Source organism: Nestor notabilis, unplaced genomic scaffold, assembly GCF_000696875.1.
Source record: "Nestor notabilis isolate BGI_N333 unplaced genomic scaffold, ASM69687v1 scaffold27203, whole genome shotgun sequence".
Taxonomy (NCBI): Eukaryota; Metazoa; Chordata; class Aves; order Psittaciformes; family Psittacidae; genus Nestor; species Nestor notabilis.
Genome location: NW_009920994.1, coordinates 26,205 through 53,613, shown reverse-complemented (window position 1 = coordinate 53,613; position 27,409 = coordinate 26,205). Strand labels below are relative to the sequence as shown.

The 27,409-nt window shown below is 35.0% G+C and overlaps 1 protein-coding gene across 1 annotated transcript in view; it reads right to left on the bottom strand.

The window, feature by feature from the left end:
* Positions 1-3,742: 3,742 nt before the first annotated feature.
* MICU3 (mitochondrial calcium uptake family, member 3) overlaps positions 3,743-27,409 on the bottom strand; it is a gene marked incomplete at its 5' end in the record, with an annotated part of 38,590 nt that continues 14,923 nt past the window's right edge. The window contains 9 exons of the mRNA XM_010010943.1: positions 3,743-4,502; positions 9,197-9,271; positions 12,420-12,577; positions 13,548-13,656; positions 15,941-16,112; positions 16,953-17,053; positions 22,153-22,248; positions 25,465-25,503; positions 26,788-26,859. Of these exons, the coding sequence (XP_010009245.1) occupies positions 9,203-9,271; positions 12,420-12,577; positions 13,548-13,656; positions 15,941-16,112; positions 16,953-17,053; positions 22,153-22,248; positions 25,465-25,503; positions 26,788-26,859 (816 nt within the window). The remainder of the gene's footprint in view (positions 4,503-9,196; positions 9,272-12,419; positions 12,578-13,547; positions 13,657-15,940; positions 16,113-16,952; positions 17,054-22,152; positions 22,249-25,464; positions 25,504-26,787; positions 26,860-27,409) is intronic.

Genomic DNA, 27,409 nt, shown 5'->3' with positions numbered 1-27,409 from the left:
CCTCTGGGCAACCTGTTCCAGGCTCTCACCACCCTCACAGGGAAGAATTTCTTCCTGCCATGTGGTTTCCAAGTGCAAGGGCATATTCTCTTCACAAGCTATGTTATCTCTGGCAAGAAGCGCAATCTGATAGCAACTACCCCAGCAGCTCAGGTCTCTCTGAATCCAGAGTGCCATTATCTTGCTCTTCATCTCTGCTTCAGGCAGTGTATTTCCACCCCACCTCTGTGCTGTCCCCAGCACTTGTGTAAGAGGGAGCTGTTTTCATTGAATCACACCTGTGCATACATATATATGTGTGTGTGTGTGTGTGTTTCTTTTGGCTGTGTTACTTTCTGAGCCATCTCACTCTGTCACACACGTGCTTCTGCCCATGAAAGAAGGTGCATGAGAATGCACAGTTCCCAGGAGGTCTTGCAGCCCTATACTCTTTACTGCCTGGTTAACTAGTTTAGCTAGTTTGCCAATTTAAAACAGTTTGTGGTACTTCTGGATCTCATGCAATTCTGTGCACGCATTTCTCAGAGAGCCTAGGTGACTAACTTCAGACTGAGTATTTTACTGCAGAGATTTAAATACCTGAAGTTTCTTTTCACAGCACTACACTTTTTTGACTCTAGGTTGTAGGTTCTGAATCAGGGTTAGGGTGACTTAAAAGTTCATTGTTTCAAACCAGAATTCACAACCTCTTAGCAGTGAATCCACACAGTAAAAACCCCATGGTGTACAGGTATGGCTGCTTAAAAACTATTCTAAATTTACTGTCAGAAGGAAGCTGTTAAATGAAAAGTTACTTGCAATGCACAGCTATGAAACTATTCTCTACAATGATTATTAGTTTGTTGTTTTTTTTTTTTTTTAATTAGGGTGGACATATAAATAGGTAACTCAGATCTCTGTATTTAAACAAACAAACCAACAGGAGTAATAGTTTACTTGCTTGTATTCAATAAATAGTAACACATTACTAAAACTTAAATACATTTAATATGCTGCTGTTTCTATAAATGTTTATATATACAAAATTAGGTATTTTGTTTTAAAATTTTTGAGTGGGTACTAACATTTTTATGGAATGCTCCTAGCTAATAATAATGTTCTTCTGTGGGAGGAATTTATAAGTCAAAACTAGTGGTAAAAATTCACATTACTCATTCAAGATTAAAGCACACCCTCATGTATTTAATTGTGTGTGTATGAAAAAGAATATAAGATATCCAAGGGCACCATCTGCTGACAGGTTCAGGGTGCCAAATGCTTTCATGGATTTTCAGATACAGGGGAAAATACTGTACATTCAGACCTCACATATTAGAAAATACTTACACTAGTTTTAGCTTGATTTTAAGGGGAGTTCAGACTTGGTATTGCTACAAATTAGTTTCAGATTAATTTTTGCAGAGTGAAGTTCTGGACTGATTATTTTCCTTCTGCAAGGATTACTCTGGAGTTCTTTTGCTATAAACTGTCTTGAAAGTGACCTTGGTGGGACAGGAGTGCAAGACATCATTATGTAAAGAATATTAAGCAATATCGAATCAAAGTGAAAAATTCCTCTCCTTTTTTCCCCCGTTTTATTTCAATGTATCCTTATCTTGATACTTACGTGGAAAAGAAGAAATCAAGTAACTACAGGAACCTCTGAATATACTCTTACATTATTAAAGTTTTCTTAACTTACTGTAGAGAACAAGGGCTGGTTTAAAAAAAAACCCCTTCATTTACACAATTTTTCACAGATTTTAGTTCCAGCATACACGTTTTCTCTGCTGCCATGAATTTGGCAGATTTTGAGTAAGGTTTCATTGAGCACAGGGACTGCTGCCTATCCAAGGGGTGCCTCTATAGCAGATGGCATATTCCACCACCCAGCCTTGTTTTCACCTGTCTGTCCTTGCACTTACAGCTTTTTTATACAGAATTCCATGGCAGAAAAGCAAAGCTGTCTAAAGAAAATGACCAAAAGAAGGAAACAAGTCTCGGGGGTTTTTTATGATGCTGAGATACTCTAATTCAAAGCGCTTACACATTCATGTTATGCATAGAAAGTTTTTTTATGACAAAAAATTTGAATGATATACACTGTGAAGAAAATGAATTTCAAGTGCATTTATTTTGAAACAGACAAGACTACTATATGCATATATTCATATTTATATTAAATAACTTATTATTAAACATGAGAGAAAATACTCTTAGAAACTAATCTGACACTTTCACATTCTATTTTATATTAAGTGACTGTAGTTAGGAAATACATATAAAAACGATAAAATTGTTTCAAGCCAGCCATAAGAGCAAAGTGCATTATTGCTTAGGGCAGTGGAGGAGCAAAATGGTGATGGTACTGCTGCTTCCAAGGGGAGGATTGCTGTGCTTGGGCACTAGTGAATGAAGAGGAAGGACATGAACCCCTTCAATAACTCCCTATCTTTTCTTCCATTTTTTGTCCTTCATCACTGAAGTAGCAATGTGGGTTTTGCATATGCTGACAAGAAGCAGTGAGACAGTTCTGCGTACCAAGACGACACACTGAACACAGTTGATTCCCTAAATCATCACACAGGGATTGCAGCGTGCCCATGTTCTGTTGTATCAGTTCAAAAACCTTTATCCCAATTTATTTGATTTTCTTGTTGTCAGTAGTTTAATGACGCCAAGGTGGAAATTTTGTAAGTAACGATCATGAAACATTAAAGTAGCACCCTTCAAATGCTTTCTGAATCAGGTTTTTCTCAGATAAAAGCCACATGTAGCACATTTTTATTTTCTAAAATGCCCAGTGTGGTATTTTTTAAAACCCCGCTTCCTTCTCGTTTTGTTCTGATTTTTTAGCAAAGGTAAATCTTACTATAAATTAAGCACTTCTAAACTTAGTTGCACTTGCACAGATGCTATACATCATTTCCATTCACATGTGATATTAAGGTGGTATTTGAGCAACATATGCACTGAATACAATTTCACAAAGTTTGCTTTCATGTTGGAGTAATAAAAGATTTAAAACCATTATTTTGGTTGTATTATAATTATCTGACCACCAAATTTTTGCCTTTCTGATAACAATGTACTGACATTAATTTTAGTGTGTGTGTATTCAGCTAGAAATATTTGAAGGCACAGATTGTTTCTAAATAGGTACAGACTTATTTAATGTCCAGCAAACCTTTTCAAGAAGGATGTAAGAAATAAGTGTTCATGTTTGTTTGGGTTTAATTGATACCACCTACCAACAATCTTGAAAGGGAATAAGGAAAAACGCTGCTGCTGGACAGCAAAAAAAAATTTAGAGAATATGAAAAACAAATGTAACAGTGTCCTTACCACTGTTTCAGGAACATCTAAGCCTACAGGGCATGAAAGGGCATAGTGGCTACTGACTGCCTGTAGTCTCCATAACCTTTGTAAAGCCTAATTTGTGTCTAGTATTTGATGTGTAATATTCAAATAATATTACTTAGTGTTGCTCTGTACTGTTGCATGCATTCATGTTTTGTTTTGCTTTGTTTGACACAAACACAAGTTATTATCTGTTTTTCAGATACTGCATTCCAGAGTAGCAAATTAGACAGCTATAATTTCTACTCAGTGCCACTTCATATAAAAGTGCACTATTCACAAGAAACACATGAAGTTTTACTCTACGAGAAATATAGCAGTGAATTTATATGTATAGCAATAAAATTTATAATTAATATTACAAAGTGTATATTTCTTAACATGAATTTGAACATTTTGATCTTTTGACATACTGCTCATAAGACATCTTAAAAGCTACACTATTTTTTTAAAAGGATAAGTTACTAAACATAATAGTAAGACTTGGAGAATCTGAACATTAGAGTCCATACAGTACCTTCCCTAGGTAAATACCTATCATTCACATTATAACCGTAACAGCTTTACTCTTTTTAAAGTAATAGCTTCTGAGAGCTTAATTTGTCCATTCAACTCGTACATAGCTGTTATGCTACTTAATGCATTCTCATTGCCAATTTTGCACAAACTTTTAATAGCGCTCTTCTGAAAGAAAATTCACAGTCTAAGCTGCTGCAGTTTCTCTTCAATGCCACAACATTTGCCTACCCAGGTGTCAAACTTGTTTTTATTTTCTTTTAACTTGCAAATTTATCTCAAAATAATAAAAAATATTCAAAACGTGTTCTTAAGAAAAAGATTTTTGCCGATCGGGTGATGGTTAGTTCATCATTTAAATAAAATACATACTGAAAAGCAGTTGTAAGAGTTGATGATCACTACACTAAGTGGAAAAGAAGTCCTGTGTTTTCTACTGCAGCTGTAAGATTGACAGTTCACCTGGGTTTGTTCTTCATTAGGAATTCACAGAGATAAATAGTTCTAGCCAGTGTAGATAATCCTTCTTTCTTCCTTTATCTCAGCATATCTCGCCTCCGAAACTGCTTCCACAGATCTCTGAGGTGTTCGCTGGTTACAGTCATCACACAAGAGTAATATTCCTTCCAACCATATTTTGGAGTCTCCTGTGAAAAGTGAAAAACATGTAATTGGAAAAAGATATTGTTCATTAAATTCTTTAATACTACATTAAATTTTACTCAGACTCATACACACTAATATATGTTTTAATATTAAAATCATGAAGATCAAATACTTTATAGCTCAAAAGTACTTCTGTAAAATAAGGGTTGTAAATCCATTCACAGGTTAAGTACTCAAAATGCATCCTCATCTCGCAGCACACAGTTAGCATTCAACAAATAGTCTATTTATATTAAAATTTGCAAGAAAGGATTTCCTTTTTATTCAGGTATGTCCTGCTCTGTCTCTAGTTTTGATTCTTGCTTGTGTTGACACTGTACTAAAAAGATCACCTGTAACACCAAGTAAAAAAGCACAGAGCCTTGGGCAACATAGTTTAGTGTGTGGTGTCCCTGCTCATGGCAGGGGGGTTGGAACTAGACGATCTTAAGGTCCTTTCCAACCCTAACTATTCTATGATTCTATGAAACTGAGGCATCAGCAACAGCCAAATACAATATGTATTATTCAGCTAGGCTGCCTTAATCCTAAACTGCACTGCAGTTCAGCACTGCTAATGAGTGCCCATTGAGTGGAGAGCAATACCAGCCAAAGGCTGTCCTGGAAGATTCACTAGGCTCTATGCTATCTGTAGTTATCAGTGGATCTCCTTATTTCTTCCACTGTTCCTAACTTCACAAGCTTATTTTGATAGTAAGTACAGAAAGATGGAGAGAGACTATTATAGCAACTAGGAAATGAAGCTAAGGGAGGAATAGGAATTGTAATTGCTATAGGTAAGTCAGAAGCATTCACAAGCCATTTTAATTTCTAAGACGGATTGCAATTAAAGTCCAGTATCTGGAGGCAGAGGGTTACAGTGTCAAGGTGTCGTGGCTTAACTTGGCAGGCAGCTAAACACCACACAGCCCTTAGCTCGCTCCCAGCCCCTGCAGTGGGATGGGAGACAGAACTGGGAAAAAAAACCCCACCAAAACCAAAAGAAAATTAACTCTATCCCAGCAAAACCAGGACACAAGGTGAGAGATTGCCCGGTAACTTGGTCTGGTTGAACTGAGTGAAGATGTTAAAAATATTGTGACACTGCAGTACATTAAAACCAACCATTAGAGAGTGAAGCCTACATCCATTTATTCTTATCACTTGCATAATTAAAACCCATAGAATATTATAGAGAAGTTGTAAATATTCAGAAAACAAACTAAACCACAGCAGTATATAACCCAGACTTTACATTAAATATTAGAAACAGTACATACATGAATACATAATTTAGTTGAGATGTATAGTCTTAGGAAAAAAAAATGCATTACTTGCAAAATGCACTGCATTATTTAACAAAAGCACATTCAGTTAATTAAGCAGTGTTTTAATACATGCATTTATTTTTTATTTTATGAGAAAGATTCAGATAAATGTTCATGAAGATCATTAAGAGAAACACTGGAGTATGTTAACTGTTCATCTGCTTATTTCTAATGTATACACTGTTGTATCTACTCTTAGTGTACCAAATCCATAGAAAGAACATTTTGTCCACAGTCTCTGCAATGCTTTCATATTTCACTGGAACATTTTCCTCCAACTGTATACAGGTATGTTTTTAAAGGCCTAGTCAGGTTTAGGATGAAAAGTCTGGGTTCTGTAACTTCCAGTTACCTTTATAAGATGAGTCAATAAGGCATGCCTATCACACACTTCTCACTTCATCAGATTTAGAGAAGAGGTAAGCAACACCCTCTTCAGGTTTGGGGTTTTTTTTAAGCTCTCTCTTATGACAGATGTATTCGACTACTGTGAACTACTGTGAAAAGTATGGAAATTATGAGTTTTCAAATTAATAATTACATAACAAATTTAATCTCATTTGACTGAATGAATTACAGAAGACAGCAATTTATTGTTGAAACATGGCTGGAAACGAGGTTCTGAATCCATACTTCAGTCTTTCATGTCTTTCTCAAAATAAAATTTCCTTCCTCAATCAGTCCCCCAAGATACTATTTTTAGCTATTAATTATTATTTCCTAAAAACCTTTAATCAAAAATTTAGAAACCCCACAAAATTCAGAACATCTAAGAAAGTTATTTTAATGCAAAAATCTTAAGATTTTTGGGGAATTACTGGGACATACAACTTAATTTCTAGATATGTATTTGTGACATGTAATAGTTACTTTTAATACTTTAGAAGTCAACAAAACCAAAATTATTGCAGCTACTGAGCACACAAATAGGACTTTCAGATGGACCTGAATCCCTCTGGAAGTTGGCCACTAGCATCCATTTTTTGGAAACAAACTCTGAAAAGGCTTTGTTAGAAATTTCCTTCCCATAAGACATTCAAAGTGGAGTTCTCCTCTCTGCTCTGGCAGACATTTCTCTACTAACATGTTTATTTCTGTTCTCCCTGCTGTGCGTGCAAAGGAGTACCTGCTGATGCCGAGTCAGGCTGCGTGCCCTGCATGGAGAGCAATGCAGAAAGACAAGCTCCCCAAGAACACCGTCAGCTGGCTGGATCACACAGAGCTTTGTACAGTTGTTCCCCAAAGAGAGATTTTCATTATTTATTACAAGCGTATAACATGCTTTACACTGTGAAGTACATTGCATTAGTGCAATCTGGAGATACGTAATGTACAGCACGATGTGCTGTTCATCACTTTTCAGGGTGCAGATTCAAAGTATGGTGTAATCTGTGGTACGTATGCCAAGCGTCTTAATCTCTCATCAGAGTTCTACATCTACCACAGAAAGTATATCAAAGCCCAGTGAGTTGTACATTTATATTTGGAACAAAGTAAACTTAATAGTAATTGCACTGGACCTAACTTTGGGATGTAGGTGCAGCAGTTTTTGTATTTCACATACATTTATGTGTTTCTGTGTACATCAAACTGAAATTTAACCGCCTAATTGAAACTGTTCAATTTCAAATCTCCAATGATTCCATCTTTATTATCTTTTCAATGTATAAACTAAATGGAAAATAATTATTTCTAGAATGATGTAAATCCACTTTCACTCCACATTGTATGGCAAAGACAGGACTACTTCTGTTCTCCTCCGCAGTAATTAACACCAAATCACTTCACACGTGTTTTGGCTAAAGCTTCCATTCCCATTAACTGACACTAGCAACTAACTTTTATTAAAGTTTACAACAAATCTGAAGAAACACTAAGTTATTTAATGTTTTGCACAGAAAGGATCTCCAAATAGCCAAGAACTGGATATGTGACTGTAATTCATAACAGACAAGAAGCAGTTGCTCAAGTGAAGAGCAGTAGCCAACTAATGCGTCAGCCAGGAAGAGGGAATATTATGTAAGTCAACGAGGCTTACACCATATTCTTCATGGCACAGGTAAGATGTATCTGACACAGACCTACACAAGGAAGCTTAGGTAGAAGAAGCATTTTTGTTAACAGCATTCAGGAGCTTCAGGTGGGAAGAAGAGCAGAGTAAACAACCAGCAACCTCTACACTATGTTAGTGAGGCTGCCTGTAACCAAGTCCATGCACTGAGAACTCACCTGGTTTCTCTGCCTCCCAGTGCATAGTGTAGACATACTATGACTCAACTTTGATTGATTTTTTCTCCCTGAGAATGACTTTTATACAGAGTGAACAAAATCTCCCTTTATAAATTTCCACTGTGTATTTTTTTCCCAGTTGACACCATCTCAAGATAAGAATTAATTAATTGCCTGAATTCAGACCTCTGTCAAGGTGTTGATGTATATAACCCGATGCTTTCACCGCAGTCTCTCTTTTTGTCACCTAATTTTATTAGGCTTGATGACAGTCAAACTCTCCTGGCTCAGGAGCACAAATGTGTTGACTACTCCATGAGGTCCACTCACGAGACCACTGGCCATGAGGCATTGCCTGTCACGGCATACATCTCTGTTAGCTGTTAACAGCCTTTGTAGCAAACTACTGTAAATACAAAGAGGAAAAATGTGCTTGCACCAAAACCTTAAATTGCAAAGAAGCAAACTCTCGCTTTATGCAAGAGAAATGTCTACTAGCATATTTCTGCTGTGTCCACCATGTGACAAACAGTTACAGTTCTGGCTACAGAATATGCACACCCTAGTTTTTAGACTGAAACCCACAGTACAATCTAATTGTAAGAATAATATTCATGTAGTGGATAGGCAGAAACAGCCATGGTGGTGCTGATTTTTGATAATTGCTGGTATAGCACTAATTGAGTGAAAACCACATTAATGTTTTCAAAAGTCTAAGTTGAAGTAGAATCAATCAAGTTACTAACAATCTCTCAGGAAGAAAGATCTGCCTCTATAATCTTCACTGCTAAATACTTCTCAGCTACAGGTACCCGAAAAATTACTTATAAAGTGGTCACAGGACAGATGGAAAACAGCAACAGAGACCATGAAAGAATACTTTTCCTTATTTCAAACATAGCACAAAATCTCAGCTGGCTTACAAAACAGTGACAGTGCGAGTCAGTCACTGCCAGCTCCAGAATAAAATTCTATTGCTTCAGTCAAAACAACAACATGACACTTTGAGCTACTGCGCTGCTTACAGTCAGATAACCTATTCCTGAATTTAGGAACAGGAAACAAAACAGTGACAGTTTAACATTCAGCCATTCCTGTAAGCATGCCAGCACAATCAAGACTGGGTGGCTAACACATACCGTCATTTATCTGCTATAGAGTTCCTTCCTCACGCAGGATTTGAAAGTAGTATACCTCTGTATAGGTTTGTAGCCCTGTGGAGCAGAAGATGGAGAAGTGCGCAGATGCAGACAACATGTGAAGGCAGCCAGAGGTAAGCATAAGACAACAGTATCATGAAAATACAAAAAAATGGCTTTAAGTGACGAATAGCTAGAAGATAACAGTATAGTTCGTGCTAGGTAAAACATTTATCATTTAGTCATGTTCCAAATCATTCAGTTTAAAATTTGAATTTACAAAGGAAAGGGAATCTTCGTATGTAATTTTTAATTAAAAAAAAAAAACCCACAAAAAAACCCAAACAAAAAAAAAAAAAGACATGAAATAACTATTTTAAACCAAACATCAAGAAAAAATAAAGCTTTTAATGTCTGCACATTTTAATAAGTTTACGGCAATACTCTGATTGACCACTTGATGGCAGCTTCATATATGTTTGTTTCAAACTACTAAAACCACAAAAGGTTTCAGATTATAATACTACATTTCAGAAAAAGAGAAATTTCATTTGACAAACTCTTTAAAAAATTTTCTTTTCCCAAATCATACCTAAAATATATGTTAAAATGAGGATTTATTATGTTCCCATAAGGGGTAGTACTTGATCTTTCTCAGGTCTATGGTGAAACTTGCTGGTACGTACTGACTGGCCCTTCAGAACTCCAGTTTCATTGGACTTGTGCAAATCTTTGCTCTTAGATACATTTGCTGTAGTCAGACTATAAAACTACAAAATACATGGGCCTAGTACCAAGCTCTGTGATGCCTTCCAGTTTCTTCTGGGCAAACATTTTAGTAAAGCAACTTTTTTAAAAAGTTGAATTACTAAGTATAAAATGGTAACTGTAAAATCATACTTCAAATCATAGGCCTATTTTAAACTGTTAGTTTTAAATGTATTTAGAGTGATAATCAGAGACTACACTGATTTGGGCAGACATTAATTGTAAGGTACTTAACATTAAAATTGTGTGTTTACACTTTATAAACAGGTTCCAATTTCTGAAGGTAAAAATTTCCATGTTGCTACAAAATACTGCACAGACAGAGGCTATAATGTTCTTTTATCTGTGTAACAGAACTGACCAATCGTAATATGAATTTGAAACACAGTAATTAACAAAAAAAGGTTAGTGATTTGTTAGTTTTAATTTGGAACAAGACAACACTTGAGCCACTACAATGTAGGAGCAAGAGGGTAAACTTTTACTTGTTCTGGCCACGCTAAATACTTTGTAACTTCTAATGTACAAAGAATAGAAAGCAATTAATGATACTTTCCACCAATTTGTTCTGGGCAAAAAGTTCTTACGTTTTCTTCTTTTCATTCTAAATGGAGATTGGGATCAGAGAGGGGTGTTAATTAAACTGAACATAGTAGTAATTTGTACAATTAACTAAACTGAATATACTAGTAATTAGTATAATTGTACTAATTATACTAATCATACTAATTACACTAGTATAATTAATATATTATTATTTTTTTATATTAAACTAAAAAAAGGCAAATTTTTGCAGTTTTTACTACTACCCACTCTCGGAAAAAATCACGTTTGTGTGACGCTTGGGAAAACTTACTGGAAATTTTAATTCTTAATTTTGGTACTGTAATTGTCCTGGACTAATAGTGATTAGTGAAGAGAATGCATTTTTCTGAATAATCTAACAAATGTGCATGTAGGCATGTCTGAATATAACTGAATTATAGGACCAAAATCATGATCATCATCTATGCAAACCAGGAGATACCTGATACCCAACTAAAATTAGACATTTCAGTTATGAAAAATGGTGCTATTCTTCTGTACATCCTTGGCTATTCTTTACAGTTCTTTTACAGGCCACTGGAATGTTTTACAGTGGCCTATGCAAAAGAAAGACACATGCAAAAGACTGAATAGTGCTGGATGATACAGATTCTTAAGGATTATATGTGATTTCTGTCATGCATTTTGTGAAATAGAAACATGTAATACATTTACAAGAATTACTTAGTAAGCAGACTGTTTCCTTGTTAAATTAAACATACACTGCACACTTACAATTAGTAAACAACTAAAACATAGAGCTGAACATCTTGAAACAAGTTATGAAACAATCATCATTCTCACACCGTAATAAAAGGAATTCAGGACCAACAAAGAAAGAGGTTTGTTACAAATGCGTTTTACATTTGATCATAATATTACAATAACAAGTAGACTATTAGACTCAACACAGCTTCACAAAAAGTTCTAAAACTATATTGAAGAAGCTAACTAAAAATGAGTAAAATTATAATACGGAAGTAACATACTGGAATGTGAATTCAGGAACTATGATACAGTTTCAGATTTATGTCTAAGCAATTATATTGTCAGGAAGAACACCATTTTACATTCAGTAAAAAAAAAGTTAACACCTGCCATGTAAAGAAAAAAAAAAGTGACTTTTATTGATCATACTCTAATGAAAAATTCTCTGCTACTATAAAATTCCCTGTACTACACAGAACCTGAAGATGGCAGCAAGGCCTGTACATTCATCTAAAAGGCAATGCATGATTTTAAAGCCATTCCCTATGAAAAGTTTCTGCAAGTAATTTCCAGCCCTCTAGCTTATTATAAATTTAATATATAAGACAAAGGGTTAAATCATCAAAAGCATCTTTGAACTAGAATATAGCATCGTTCAACAATTGTTTATTTGAAACCTAAAAACTATCTTCTGCTGCAACTCTTTCCAACAGTCATTATCAACACTTGGTATTTTAAATGTTTTAGAAGAGGTTACCCTTTAACTAAACTGCTAGAGTTTGAGAGAGACAAATTCTCTTTTCCCTCCAAACAACCCAGACATAATATACACCCTTTCAAAGGTATGTATGCTATATTACCCATATGTCAAAGTTCTTAATGTCTGTATAGCAATCACACAATACAGAAGAAATGACAGTATGCAGAGGATTTCCCATTTCCAATTTAGTTTGTGTACTATAAAGGTCCTCCACGTATTGCTTCCTAACAAAAAAGACATGAATTTAAAAAGGAATTTATCTTACAGACTGATCCGGATTTCTATAAGACACATGCCTTTAAACATGTGCACTGTTTGCAACACACTGGTACTACAGGTGCTAACGTACATAGCGGAAGTAGGAATGTTAACTAAGATAACTACAAAAATTAGAATCCTTACCCTAAACCCTCGATTGAGTCTGTCTTTCATAATGCCAATAAATTCTTTGTAACTCAACTGGTCATCTCTGTCAACATCAAAAATCTTGAACACCGTGTTCACCAAATGTGGCGAAAGCTTCACACCTGTGGCTACATACACAGCACGTTTGAATTCATCTGTGTAAAGAGAACATCAGAAGAAAGAACAAAATTAATTTAATTGTACTTTGTGACAACATATTATGAAATATAAGTAAACTTTTGAGTTTTTACATTTAAGCACTCAAAAAATAAGAAAATGTGAAAATTAGGATTGAATTTCACAGTTCTAAACCAAGTAGTTCTCAACTGATATAAAATGATGCTGTTTAATTGGTACCAATTATCTTATATGAAAGATAAGAGTCCATATACTATGTGTAATAACAAAGTTAGAAAATCATATTATAATTAAACTCACATTACATACATACCAATGGCATCTACTTAATTGACATCTGAAAACAGAACCTAAGAAATAGAGCACACGGAAAACAGTATAGTCCTTTGGTAAGGCCACATGAGGTGGGATTATGCTGGTGTGATGGTGTCAGACCCATAAGGATGCAACTTGAAGACAGCACACAAGTCCGACAACTTCACATACTGCTCATCTGCACTCCCCAAGCATCTTAACTGTTGTATTAATGATTTTAGTCAGAAGATACCTGCCTAGTTCTTTCAGCACCCACTTACTGATTTGTTCAAAAATCTGTCTAATCCCTCTTCAGGCCTTCTGACACTGTTTCCTTCTACACCCTTTGCAGAAGACCAGGTTCCAGATGCCCACTGTGTAAAGAAATGCTTGTGTTTGCTTTAAACTGATCTCTTATTAGTGTCATCAAGTGTCTCCTAACTCTTGCATTGTAGGATTTGGTAACCAACTATTCTGCATTCATCTTATCCAGCCCTTCTATGACTTCTTTGTAAAGCTTTGTTGTATCTCTCATGATATAACTGAGCCTTTACCTTTCAAAGCAGGAGTCCTAGCCTTTTTAGCCATTTACCTGAGACATTAAAACTACAAACTAGGAATTTCAAAACATTTTTGTAGTTTTGTCAACAGTTCTGTATCTTTATCAACAAATTTTTATACGAATATACTTACCCTGACCTATGGAACGACTTGCAAAATTATACATTTGCATTGCAATTGTAAAGTCTTCTAGGTTGTTCAAGAATTGGAAAAATGATCTAAACTCGTCAAATGTGATACCCTAAAAAAATGGAAACACAATATGCACCAGAAAAATTATATGTAGCGATGACAACTGAATGAATAAACCTTGCAGTTACATATGCCTACCAAATCTGTTAAAAATGCATAGACTTTCTTTAGGAGCAGTTATTTCTAGCAATCCAAGATGCCAGCTTAAATGAATCATTGCTTGGCATCTAGTTAGAAAAAGGAGGAAAACATCCTGTGAGCAGGCAGCATGCCATCTGAACATTTTAACGTGACTGCACTACGCCAAATAATCGTCGTGTTGCTTTACAGGCATCTACATATAGCACCACCAAAGATTAACATTGCCAACTGTGAGAGTAGCTGCCTACTACTTCACAGGCTAGACTAATTTTTCTTCTAAATGGAATCCTCTGGTTTCTATTAGTATTGCAGCATATCACTGCAACAATATAGGGAGTACATTTCATAATTTTCAAATTAGAATGTTACTACAGGTGTAAAAAGTGCAAATGTATGAATATATTATATTGCCTCCATGGCAATAAAAGGCAAAGTTCTCAAAAGCCTGGGACCAGTACAAGAGATGCCACAGTAATTTACTTTTTCCACTGTACTAACAGTGTATTTACCAAGCCAGTGATAAGCAGCTATGGAAAACGGCAACAATTTGTTTTACTTATGGGAGGTACAGCGTATGACACATTAGTATACGTCACTGGTCGAGTGCCAGGGTATTCCCAGAATGCAGCATAAGCAAACCTGTAACTGAGTGTCACAGCTTTCTGTGTGGAAGTATTCCATAACTCATGGTCCCACTGGAGATCAAGAAGAGGAAACTACTGTGGAAGGCTTGCTGTCAGAATAGTGGCATTGGAAGACTTAGAGATGTACTTCCAAGACTACTTCCCCTGGTTTAAAAGACAGTGTCTGTATCTGTATTTACTTAATCAACCTGTGCCATTCAAAGGAGTACTTCCGTGTAGCTACAAGTGTCATTTTTCAGTTACCCAAGATGTCACTGTTATACAAGCCCTGAATTTATCTTTTTTCCCCCAATTCCCATATAGATGCAAATCTTCATTCCACCCTGAACAAAAAACCATCTGCAAATCATGCAAAAAGAGTTTTGTACCACTTCTGGTGCACTCTCTTGGCTTTGAATACTGAATGCTGCACAGACCTTTTAAAGGTCTCAATCTTACCACTTCATCTTACACCTAATCTGGTGCAAAAGAGACAGTCCTACTTTCCCTTTCTGCTTCCCAGCTACATTCACCTCTCAGTGGACCTACTTGCTGTTCAGCCACAAGAAGAATAAGAAAATCCAGATATTTGAACAGAAAGCTGTTGATTTATTTTTGAGGTGTGTTTCTATCAGGTCAGCTGACTGATCTTACTTCCTCTGAACACTGAAATTACAATGTAATTTCTCAAAAAAACCCCAAACAAAAAAAGAACCCCAAAAAAACAACAACAAAAAAAACCCCAACAACAAACCACCAACCAAACCCAAAACAAACTCAAAACAAACCAAAGCTGTCCAAACTTTACAAGTTTTACTTTTCCTTTACAAGCTCTGCCATCAATGCTATTAAAATAGATAGCTATTTGAAAGAAACAGATTTCTAGGGAAGATCACCTTCTGTAAACACAAAGAGAAGGAGTATATCCAAAACATCCCCTATTTGAAGGGCTACTTTTAACATTATCCTACTGATTACAATTGATGCACAGTTGTGACTGCATTTGTCTCAGGTATACTTCTGACAACACACTGGTTGTTAAACAAATGAAGGACTATCTACTTCATGACCTTTACTGTTTTTATTATCTTTCCTCTCTTCAGCCATTAAGAAGAACCACATACCCATCAATAATTATATAGAAGTGATTAAGACTATAAAACAACTAGACAAAATGTCAGTTATTTATGAAGAGGTGCTATTCCAGTGGCAGTGCAAAAGAGAACAAAAATAAAAAACCACCTCATTTCCAGAGAATGGTTTTTTTCAAGTCATATGGTTTCTGCTGTTTAAACTGAATTTTCACATAATATAAATCTTTGTTACCTAAACTTCAAAAATATTACCACCCAAATCCTATGGAACATAATTCTATGCTATTTACTCTTCTACTTTTTATTCGAGAAGTAACCTGAAAAACATGAGACACACAGCTTATGATCACAGTAAAATCCTGGTGCCAATAAATTCAGTGACAGAATCGTACTCAGTCCAACAAGGCTATACTTTCCTATCAATGACACTGGGACTGAATGCTGTGGTCCACTGCTGTCGTCACTAAACAATTACCTTCTCTTCAGGAATCCTGCAGCGCATGTTTTCCAGGTAACTTGATGTATTTTCCACATTTGTATACCTCAAAAGAATATGGGCAAAGTCTTCCTCACTAATGGTGTTCATCCCGTTAGAGTAGGAAAGGAATTCTATCTCTAGAACTTCAGTCTGTAGGTTATCCATAAATCTAAAGCACGAACATAAATACGAAGAAATACTAGTACCTTACATCTGTACTATTCACGTCCTTAAAATACTCATAGAATTTAAAGCCAAATAGCATTGCACAAATTACTTCCTCTTTTGTAGTGCTGATGGCAAAATTGGTAAATCCTTTATCTATGTTCGTATATTTTCTAATCAATACAACGGTCTTAAAGATGAATTGTTTTACTAAGGATTAAATGACTTAATGCTTACATTTTTTATTTACTTCTAGTTTGTGTTTGCTTAATTTTCTTCTTCAGTGGGTCACTGATCTTTATTTTTATATCCTAGACTGAAAATTCCATGATGGTACAAAATGAATTCCCCAAATTTATTCCCCATATAGTTACTTCCCAATTGTGATTAAACCTTACTCTTTTAACAAGCTAAGTATGATGAGCTCTTGCAGCCTTTCAATCTAAAACCTTTCTTTTTTAATTCTTCACTATTCTTACAATATTTCTATAAACTCTTCCCATTAACAGCATATTTGGTAAATTCTGGACACCAAAACTGGATGAAGTATAAAACCAGCTACATATAAACATAATTTCCCTGATTCTGCTTGATGTCCTAGTTATACAGCCCAAGGATGGAATTAGCTCTCTGGTCACAGTACTGCACTGGGAGCGTATCTGATTGTTAACCTCTAAGTTCCTTGTTACAGGTTCACAAAGGTTCCCATCCTGTCAACATTGACAAAGGGAACATAAACTTCATGTACATCTGAATAAATGATGTGTATAGTAATATAACACATATTAATTAGACCAAGTACGCAAGTAGGCTTTTACAAGGAATTGATAAAGTTGAGACTCACCTATAAAAATCTTCAAAGTTCAGTTCAGCTTTTCCTTTCTTGCCAAAAAAGTGTACAAGCAGTGTAGTATCTGACAATGAACTTGAAATATCATCAGCACGCTTAAATATTAGAACAAAAAAATGAAAGGCCATGATTGGATTAGTTACCGAAGAATAATCTGAGAATGCCTATCATCACAATAGACATTTCTCTTAAAAGAGTTTGTGGTTTATGTTCACAGTCTGAAAAAAGAGTTTAGTATTAAGAAACATTAATTTAATTTAGTCATGCAATTTTCACACAAAATGGCATTAGGCTATTAATTGCATTTAGCAGGAAACACTTAAAACAGCAATATAATATAATGGAAATTACAATGAAGGGGAAAAAGTATGAAAAAGAAAACGAGAAACTTGGGGGGGGGGGGGATAAAAAAAAAATGTTCTTGTCAGTTGAGGTAAACCATAAAAATAAATCCCTTTGTACACAATCTCCTTTCCCTCTATTATGCAACTACAAAGAAATTAAAGGATGTTACCTCATATACTCCTACTTTTTATTTCAAAATTATTAAGTATGGGATTGTATTTCAAACCCAATCACATCAGTCAGGTGTTCTTTATATGATTCTTTTCTGTAAGTAGCAGATAATGACATTTACATTTTATTGCCCAAATACATTTAAAATAACAGAACTGTAAGAAATTTTGAAATAATGAAGTAATTCTGACTCACTCTCTTAAAAATGTTCCTCATCTATCGAGTATGTGGTCTCTGCATCAGACAGGAATCTTTGAACATGTACTAATACTATTTCTTTAATAAGTAACTACCATATTTGAAGGCACAGAGTTAGAATAGTAATGCCAACTAATTTTGACTATTCGTAATAGCAAGAGTTGTAAATAAGCAGACATGCATATAAACAGAAGTAACTATCATTTGTGTATAGTGACTGTGCAACATTCTACTTTTTTACTGCATATTCATTACCCTTATTGTCGTGTATATGCACTGATTTTACCTCTTTTACAAAGAAATTCTTGATACACTGAAGAGCTAGTAATATAAGTTAGTAATAAGAGTCTTAAATAAGCCACAGTATTCCCCATCATGGTAATGTCCATCTTGCATTAATGTGTGTCTGCCAACATTTGAAGTTCAAAAGTAGTATGCTTAGTCTCCTTGTTGCACCTGCCCAGGGAGAATCTTCTGTCTGAGCTCTCTCTTTTCTTACAAAGATGAGATAGAAGAAAAGCAGAGCGGAAGCCAGTAGTCTCTGCTCTTCCTATGCAAGCTACCACCCAGCAGCAACACCATATTTTTGCAGAAGTGTGCGTGCCAACTCTATTGTTGAAGTACAAAACAGAATACACAGTACAGAAATCTAGTAAGTATTTGGGAGATGTAACAGTATTAATTTATCAACATAGTTATAGACTATAAGCCTATGAGATTTACTATAATGACAGAAAACTGTTTATAAGTATCTATGAAGATCTGCATACACGAACCTGCAAACTGGACTTAAGAGTCGTCTAAGTCTGACTTTATTTTGTAACAGAAGAGGCTATAAATTTATAGCAGATGGAGAAACTCTAAATGAAGAAACTAGGACAAAAATTTTGAACAGTATGAAGTAGTTCAACATCATGTACCACAAAAAACTATTTCATATCTACATTCTCTGAAATACACCATATTAATTTCAAATTTACACACGGATTTATAAAAAAATGGAAAATGCAATATCCATTAGGAGTATTCATGTATTAATCACAAGAAAAAATATTAGGCAGTAACAACACAAATCCCTTCCTTTCAACATACAACAACTTAAAGAACAAGAAAGATTTTTCTGTACTTTAGTATAATCAGTTTAGGATTCTCAAGATTGTATTTCATGTACTCTAGCTTCCTCTTTATCCTCATATTCTGCTCCAGGGAGAAATATAATGACATAGTATAAACGTAGGCAGAGAGATATTTCATGCCCTTCAATTAAGACAGCTCCATTCTTCAAGTGAGTAAACTAATTCAGAGAAGTAATCACTATTTGTCTTCTAATATTGTTATCCTCCACTACAGGACACAATATACTGAAATGCAGATACCCTGATTTCTTATGTGTTTAAAGCAATTAAATCCCTCACCACATTCAAACAATATCCCTCAAGTACACTGAAAAGATATCAAATGATAAATTACAGCCTTTCATCTTGCAAAAACATTTCAAAATCTTAGACTTAGGTTGCATTCACCCATATTTAAAGAACTATTTAAAAATATACAATCTCTAAGTTTTTTCACAATTCCCATTTGGTCAGCCTCACTAAACGAAAAAATCCCAAACAAAAACCTCATCCCAGAAACAACCCAGTATGCTTCTCTGCAGAATTGCAGGCAACTGAAAACTATTCCTGTGCTCCTTCTGCACTTGACAGCATTAAATAAATTCTCTCTCTGAAGGGGCAGTGATTAAAAAAAAAAAAAAGCCTTAATAATTTAAAACTATTATTTATTGTTCATAAAAATTGAATTTTGTATTTTAGATCAGTGAAAATAAAATGACCACACCTGTTTCCATATACACAAATAAGCCTCTATTTTGATCTAATATATTGTGTAGTCATTTAAATGAGAATAAAGCCCTGCCTCATCTCTCTTTACCTTTACACTAACTGTAATACAAATACGGGTAAAGAGACAAACAGGAGAGACAAGTGTTTCAGTCACATTATTGGCTTGCTGCATAATGGCAACGTCTTTTCCTTTCAATTTCCTAACTTGAAGAGCAGTTAATCTATTTTAAGATTCTGAAAAATTAATTTCAAGCTTTCGATTAAAGAGGATTGACTAAAACTAAGTTATTCTCATAAGGGATGGTTCACTTGTAGCAACAAATTCTGAAAATGAAGTATGCATATTATGCTTTGAATTAGTAAGAGATTTCTTACTTCAAATCCCTGATTTTTTCTATAGTCATAATAACTCTACCGATTCCCAGTTTCGTATAGAAATCTAAGAATAAACCCACAAACTGAATCCAGTGATGACTGGCATATTCCAACAGGATGGTGTAGTTGCTGAATTAGGAATAGCTGAAACAGTACTGTAAGCTGCCCAGGAAACAAACTGGATGTGATGAATAAAGAGCAAAGAGACCTTGTAAGTTGATTCCCACAACAAGGAACCTTATTTGCTTTCCTTTTCAACTTACACAAGGCCTTCTCAAAAGGCTATGAAACAAGACAGATGCCAGTGTCACCTAGCTTTATGCCACTTTCTTTGTAGAGATGGCTATAATATTATTCAGATGTGAAAGTACCTGGGAGAGATAAGAATATGGATGAAAGCCGGCTGGCTTGACCTTAACCCAAGCAAGATAAATAATGATTATGGTGAGAAGTGGAGAATTGTCAGTGGAGCAAATGCAGGACATGATTCTTCTTCATAAAATGAGGATCAGAGAGACCTTTTATACATTTTATAGACCATTTAGATCAATGTTTAGTATAGCTGATGTTAAGCTTCAATTACATTGTAGTTACAGATACCAGTCTGAGTCATCAGATGTAAAAAACCTCTCTCTGTTTAAATTAAAGGTGTGTAGAAATTACCAAACTGAAGTCCATCTATACTTAGGACTGAATCCATGCCAGTTAATTGCAGATTAAGACAACAGTTAATTCAGGAAACTCAGTTCCTCAAGCTTCTTAAACAGTCAATGAAAATAGTGGCCCGCTCTCTCCTCTATGTCTGACTAGACAAGAATGATAATTTTCTGAGATTTAAAATCTGGTGGAAGAAATAAGGATTAATAACTGGACTAATACAGGATCTCATCAATTTAAAATCAAGGAAAGAAAGGCTGGATATACTGCTTTACTGCAAGATTACTACAAGGGTATTATTACTGTGAGTATTGCTACAAATAGTAACATAAAACTCAATTCTGTAACACTACATTTTGTTTTGTTCAAAGACAAACAGGCTCAAGCTGAGAGAGGTACAGAGAAGGCCTACTTGGTACCTGGGAAATGTAGATCCTACCCTAAGTGAAAAACCAAAGACCTTGCTGTATTTAGCCTATGATAATTAAAACTGAGGGCTATGGCTGCATTTATAAATACAACCATGAATAAGAAGATTAACACTACAGAAGAAAAAGCTCTATGAAAATTAAGGGACAACAGACTGGTATAAAGGGACTACGAGCAAATTTAACCTGGAAACTAGAAAAAGTCCATCCAAGTTCTAAGGTTATTCAATAGCTTCTGCAGAGGAACAGCAGGGACAAAACACTAATTACTTTTAATATGGAGCACACATTGCTTATGAAGCAAAAAAAAAAAAAGATCATTTTACCCTGGAGGTCCGTTTCTGTTCCTTGTTCTTTTCTCATTATGATCCTGCTTATGAAGCATGGGACTTGAGATCAGAGTCAGTGGGGAGTTGCTGTATGTCCTTTAATGCCACAACCAGCAGAGCAAGCACCCTCACTGTATGGGGCACAGAAAAGCCTAAATGATCTAGTTTTCTGACCCTCTTAAATGATCAATACAAATAAATGTCTCAATTATCTGAAAGCAGATCACGAAACAAGAATTTTATTAGAATTTAAAGCACTACAGAAATTAATTTGACAGCTCAGTGATATTGCTAGTCCTCCATAATGATCGAATGATATTAAGAAAAAGATTGATTAATATAACTTAAAACACTCCTAGTTTGATATGATAGTTAAAACAATCTTTGTGTGATACTGTTTTTGTGAAGATAAGCTCTGGAAACATACATAAAAAGCAATTAAGGACCTAAAAAAATTAAAAGCTTAGAGGTCTTCAACTCTCACTGAAGTTGTTGTATCACTGGACCAAGCCTAAATGACAAAGTTTTCCTGAATTACTTCTCTAACTGTGAAATATCATCACCGTTAGTGTTAGCAAATGCTTTGCATAGTAAAGACTGAAGAGGATTTGATATTCCAACTCTTTCAAAAGGTAATTTTGCTTTTACTTGGAAATTACAACTTTCAATTATTTTCACTGCATGGAACCAAATCTATTTCACCTTAGAACTTTCAGTGTTTGTTTTTGTTTTTTAAATAATTAAAACAAAGAGAAGAAACAAAGTGCATAAACGAGGAAAATAATCAGAAAATAAATAAATAAAATAGCAGTGTGTTTATGGACCAGAGACAGAGGTTGGCTTATACCTCCGCAAGGTCCGAAAAGAGTGCTTGGCTTGTGCTACGTCTCAAAGTATCCCAATAGCTTCTGGGAACAAGGTCCTCGCCTTCTGTTTTAAGGACCTGCAGAAGTTTCAAGAAGCACAATTGTTTGAAAACGAACAAACAATAAAACAACCATTCATTTACAGACTTCAAAACTTTTCCCAACTGATCTTCAATAGCATGGCTTGCTTCCTTTGTTTCTACACAGAGAAATTTCTATCCAGTTACATAACACTTTATAAATGAAAAGAACATTAATCTGTTACAGCTATTTGCTTATTACTCATAACCTGGCTGTGCCAAAAGTATCACCAGACTCCACTTCCCGAACAAAATCAGAGAAAATATCCATCTAAATTCAGTATTTTGCTGTTGTTTTTTTAAACAATTCTATGTTGCCCCCCAAAAAACGTTTTTGTACTTATGAAATTTCTCATTGTTCAAAATATAAATATTACCATACAGCTAGTTATCCAAAATTCTTTTCATCCAATAATGAGGAGGACATACTTGCACCAAACAAGAAATGGAAAAAGAAGTCTCATAAGTTCAACTTCAACTGTAACATACTTATTCAGAAAACACTATGCACATCTGATGATAAAACTTACCTTGTTTAAACAGAAAACAATTGATTAATCTCTCCAAGTAAAATACGCTTACCTTTTCCTCTGAAATGTTTCATTTTTTGAAGCCTGAAAAATCCTCCCTTATTAAAACAGACCTTCCTTTATCTTGCAATTAGTCTTGGAAGACTATGCAATACGTTTCTCCCCCATCACCAAAGAACCTAGGGGAAGTGATCCTAAAGACAGTAGAAGGCTATTTGAACTTGGTTAGGGTTACTGCAACTAAATAAACCTTCCCCTTTCCCTCCACAAGGTAATCTAAACTATGTCTCCTACTTTCACGGCTCCCCACTCACATCCATCTGGGCAAGCAAAATGAAGACAGAATGAGTTTAATCTTCTAACTACAAATGAAAACTTTTTTTTTTTACTCAGCACATACTGTTCTCTTGATTTATGCTGCTGTGTGACGTATAAACCCACACTGTTATCATAAAGAATACTGCACAGTGTTGAAGGTTTATTATCTCTATGTAGTCTACATTATGGTCAACACATTTGATGTACTGCTTCTACAAGTTCTATTACATATTTCCTCCACTAACCAATTCAACTCAGCTTTCTGTAAATTGTTATCAAAGAAACATGACAAACTACCAAGAATTATACCCATGCTTAATGTATACACTTCTGTTTCCTTTTTGAACAATTCTGGTTTTGTATCTTTCTCTTATTATGGAGTAACAGTTCCTACATCGTGGCCAGAGTATTCTCATATATAACTCCATTTAGTCCTAAACTGCTAAACTCATATAATTTGTTTACTTCAGTGTGTACAGGATTAGGTCCTTACCAGTTTCCCTCTTACACTTTGATGTTTTACTGGGCCACGTGAATAAACAAAACCTCATTCTTTTCTGCATACAATTCGTAATTATCTATTTTAAGTGTTCACTGAATTTGTGCTCTTAGTGGAGATGTACTTTAGCCAATGGAATTAGTACTTACGGGCATGCACATTTTATTTTCCTTACATGCATCTCATCATAATTATCATGTTCTGGTTGGCATTTGGCTAGTGAAAACACTCATGCAACACATGCTCATGTAGCCTCAACACACAGCTGCAGTATGCCCCAGAACATGACTTGAAAGAATAAACCTATTCAAATGAAAATACAAAAATATTTAACTCATTTTATATCTGTCACAGTAGACACTCTATGGCTTATAGACTAGACCCTGACACTTCTCAAAAAATTAGAACTGTTTTGAAGGATGAAGTGAGCAGTAGGGCCCAACGCTCTGGACCATCCCAGATATTTTAGGGCTGCATCTCCTGGGTCTTGAGTATCTTCAACTCCCCAGGACATCAAGGCAAACTGGGAAGGCTGCTACACGTCTTATTTCAGTAGGAGAAACAGAAAACCAAAATATCAATTTTCTGGGTGGGGGATTTGTCAGATACTGTCATTTTCCTATACACCTGAGTCTCCTTTACATGGTGATCTCCATTTAGGTCGTAGGAGGGCAGAAAAAGATGGTGCACACCTGGGCATCATCTTGATAATGAGTTTGGATGTGGCTGGAGTATAAAAGGAGATTGTTTACTAAGGCTTAAAATTATTATGAGTAGGAAACCCTAACTAGTTTGGTTTAATTTTAAAACAGGAGGCAGCACAGGAATATGGCAACCACTGTACAGCATCTTTCCCTGCAGTGAAGCCTGATCTAAAATCCACTGAATCATAAGGCCTTACATTCCCTACTACATTATTCTCAGAATACTGCAGCATCATGTCACTGCACCTTTTCATTCAACAGACTTCCTTCCTGCATACTGCCCAACAACTTCACAGGAAAGAAATATGCACATTCCTGTGAATGCTTATATAAAGAAACAGACTTTAAAATTGGAATTTCAGTAGTCATCTAGTTCTCGTAAGTTCCCTCTCCTCACTTTGACTATAATAATAATTGTACCCAAACAAGTTTAATTCTTTCATTTTAACATCTTTTTTTTTTTTTTTGTACAACAGTTTTACTTCTGCTGTGACCCAAAAATTAATCAGACCATGATGAAGACATTGGAAAACCCAGAAGATAATTCTCTGTCCGATTCTCTCTCCCACTCCTCAAAACTGACTGAAAGTAAGTTTACCATCACCTACATAATACAGGGACCATTTTCTGTAAATCCTATTCTAGTTCAGCACTGAAAGTTCTTACTTATTTGTTTTCTAAGTGAAGCACAAAAATAAAAAGCTCTCTTCTAGTTTCTTTTTTGGCAGGGGGAGGAACTAAGAGGTGAAGGATTCATTTGACTAATTATTATTTCACATTATACACAAGGAGATGAGAGAGACCTGGATCAAATGACTCATGCAGAACGACTTAATTTACACACATCAGTTAAAAACAAGTCTATGATTTCTTAAGACATATTTTGTCCCTTCCCTTCAAAGTAACATTTCCTTCATTTTCTATAAATAGAGAGAATATAAATATAAATAGCCTACCTTTCCTCCAGGCAGGCTTGCCTGTTTCACAGGGCATGCAACAAGCATGCAAAATCTTTTATGCAAGTAAAGATCCATTACATTTTTACTGATTAGCAGAAGTAATTTACTTGATGAAAAAGACAAATATAGTTAATTTTCTTATAGAAGACTATTTCAACTAACTGGTGAAGACTGCATACATTGAAAATAATTAGAGTACATACACTGTTAGTAGAAGTATGATATCCATACAGCTGAAGACGCTGACATACAGCAAACACGGGCCAAGCCAAGTATCACGTCAGAATGAAGCCAAAAGAAGAGGGGAAGAAGAAACAAAAAAAAAAAAACCAAAACAAAAAAAGACAACATAATAGGTTAAGACAGGCATATCTTTATTTTATATATTACTAGATTTGTTTGTTTTTAAAATGACAGAAAAAATGGTTTATCTTTAATCTCATTCTCCAAAATTTCAAAAAAGAAGTACAGAGTTGCAGAGATTACTCACAGGAGAAATGTTCTATTTTGCAATCCTTACTTTTGTCTAAAGCTCTTCCTTTAGGTGTAAGTTTCCTTTGTTCAGAATAAAATGTGTGAAAGATTCAACAACTGACCTACAGTTCTGAGAAACTGAGAAGGACAGGTCTCTCCGGGTGGGAAGAAGAGATCCCTTTTTATGCTCAGGGAAGGTTTGAAAAGTAGTTAATTCTTGAAATGCAAACTTCCTATGGTTTCAAGACAAAGATCTGAGATCAAGCACTTACGGTTTCAGAAGGATAACGGGCACTAGGAGAAGCTTTGCATGTATGACAAAAACTTTCTTGCGATAGGGAATTTGTGCAATAAATATGCAAATTGCAAAGGAACGTGTTTTTTTTCTGCTGTGAGCTTGACAGAGACTTGTCTCTGATTTTACCTGTCCAACAGTAAAATAAGTTCCTGCTACTGCTGCCATCCTCCAGACAAACCACCACAGACTTGTCTGACTTACTTTTCTTGTACACATAAAAAAATGCAAATTTGACATTCCACTAAAAATGTTTTGCATTGGTCATAATCAGTATTTAGTAAAAAAGAAAGATAAATTTGAATATAAAGTCTAGGTTCACTTGTAATATTTCATCAGCTAATTTAGACTCAGGATCAGTATGTCTACATGAACAGCTTCAGTTAATTATGAGTAAGAGCATAATTTGGTCTTGCCACTGAGATCACTCACTCTTACAGGCAATAACACTGGGACATTACTATTTACTTTCTTCTAAATTTATAGACTCCAAATGGAATCAATGCTATTGTCATAATATGTAATACAGTATTTAAACACTAATTTTTCCTATCGATGACTCAAATAGAGATCTTTTAAATAGCTGCAGTTTGGATTAAATATTGCTTTTTTCTATATATAAAATTATGCGTATTATTTTAATACTATGAATTTACCATTTAAAAAAGAAAGTGATTAATGAAAGACACAATTTCATCCTATATAAAAAAAAAAATCCAAACCAACTACCAGCTGTTACTATTCTAATTTCACTTACCAGCATTGCACGTTTTATTTCATCTCCTTTCCTTTCTCTCTTCTCATTTTTTTTCCTGAAAATTTCTTGTAGCTAAAAAACAAACCATTTTGTTCTTACTCAGTTTTCAGACTATTTCATATGCATAACAATAACTCATCTTGAGGAACATCGCAAACTAATTAAAATATCAGTGTTTCAATGGTGCTTTATTGTTCATATTCATGCCTTCATGTTCCTCCTTAACCATTACATGGAAAGGAAAAAGGAAGTAAGGCTACAGTAAGTACACAAAGTAAGGCTAATAATTCTATTTGGGAGCACAACACTTAGAACATCCTATTAAGCTTTACATTTTACCTAATCCAGCCTATACTAAAAGGGGAAGCTCCAGCCTTTTTCACCACCTCTAGGCACATCCTTTCTTGTCAGGTACTAATTAGTATCTGTGTGGCTATGTAGTCAGATGGATCAATCTTTTTTTTTCATATTGTTAGTTCCCAACCAGATCAGTTCTTACTCCTGCTGGCACAAGGGAGGGGTGGAAACAGCTGGTGGGGATGAAACATTCCCTTTCAGCAGCAACAAACCACTACTCAAGAATAATTTATCAAGTACCCTTTTTTTTCAAGTCTGTTCAAAG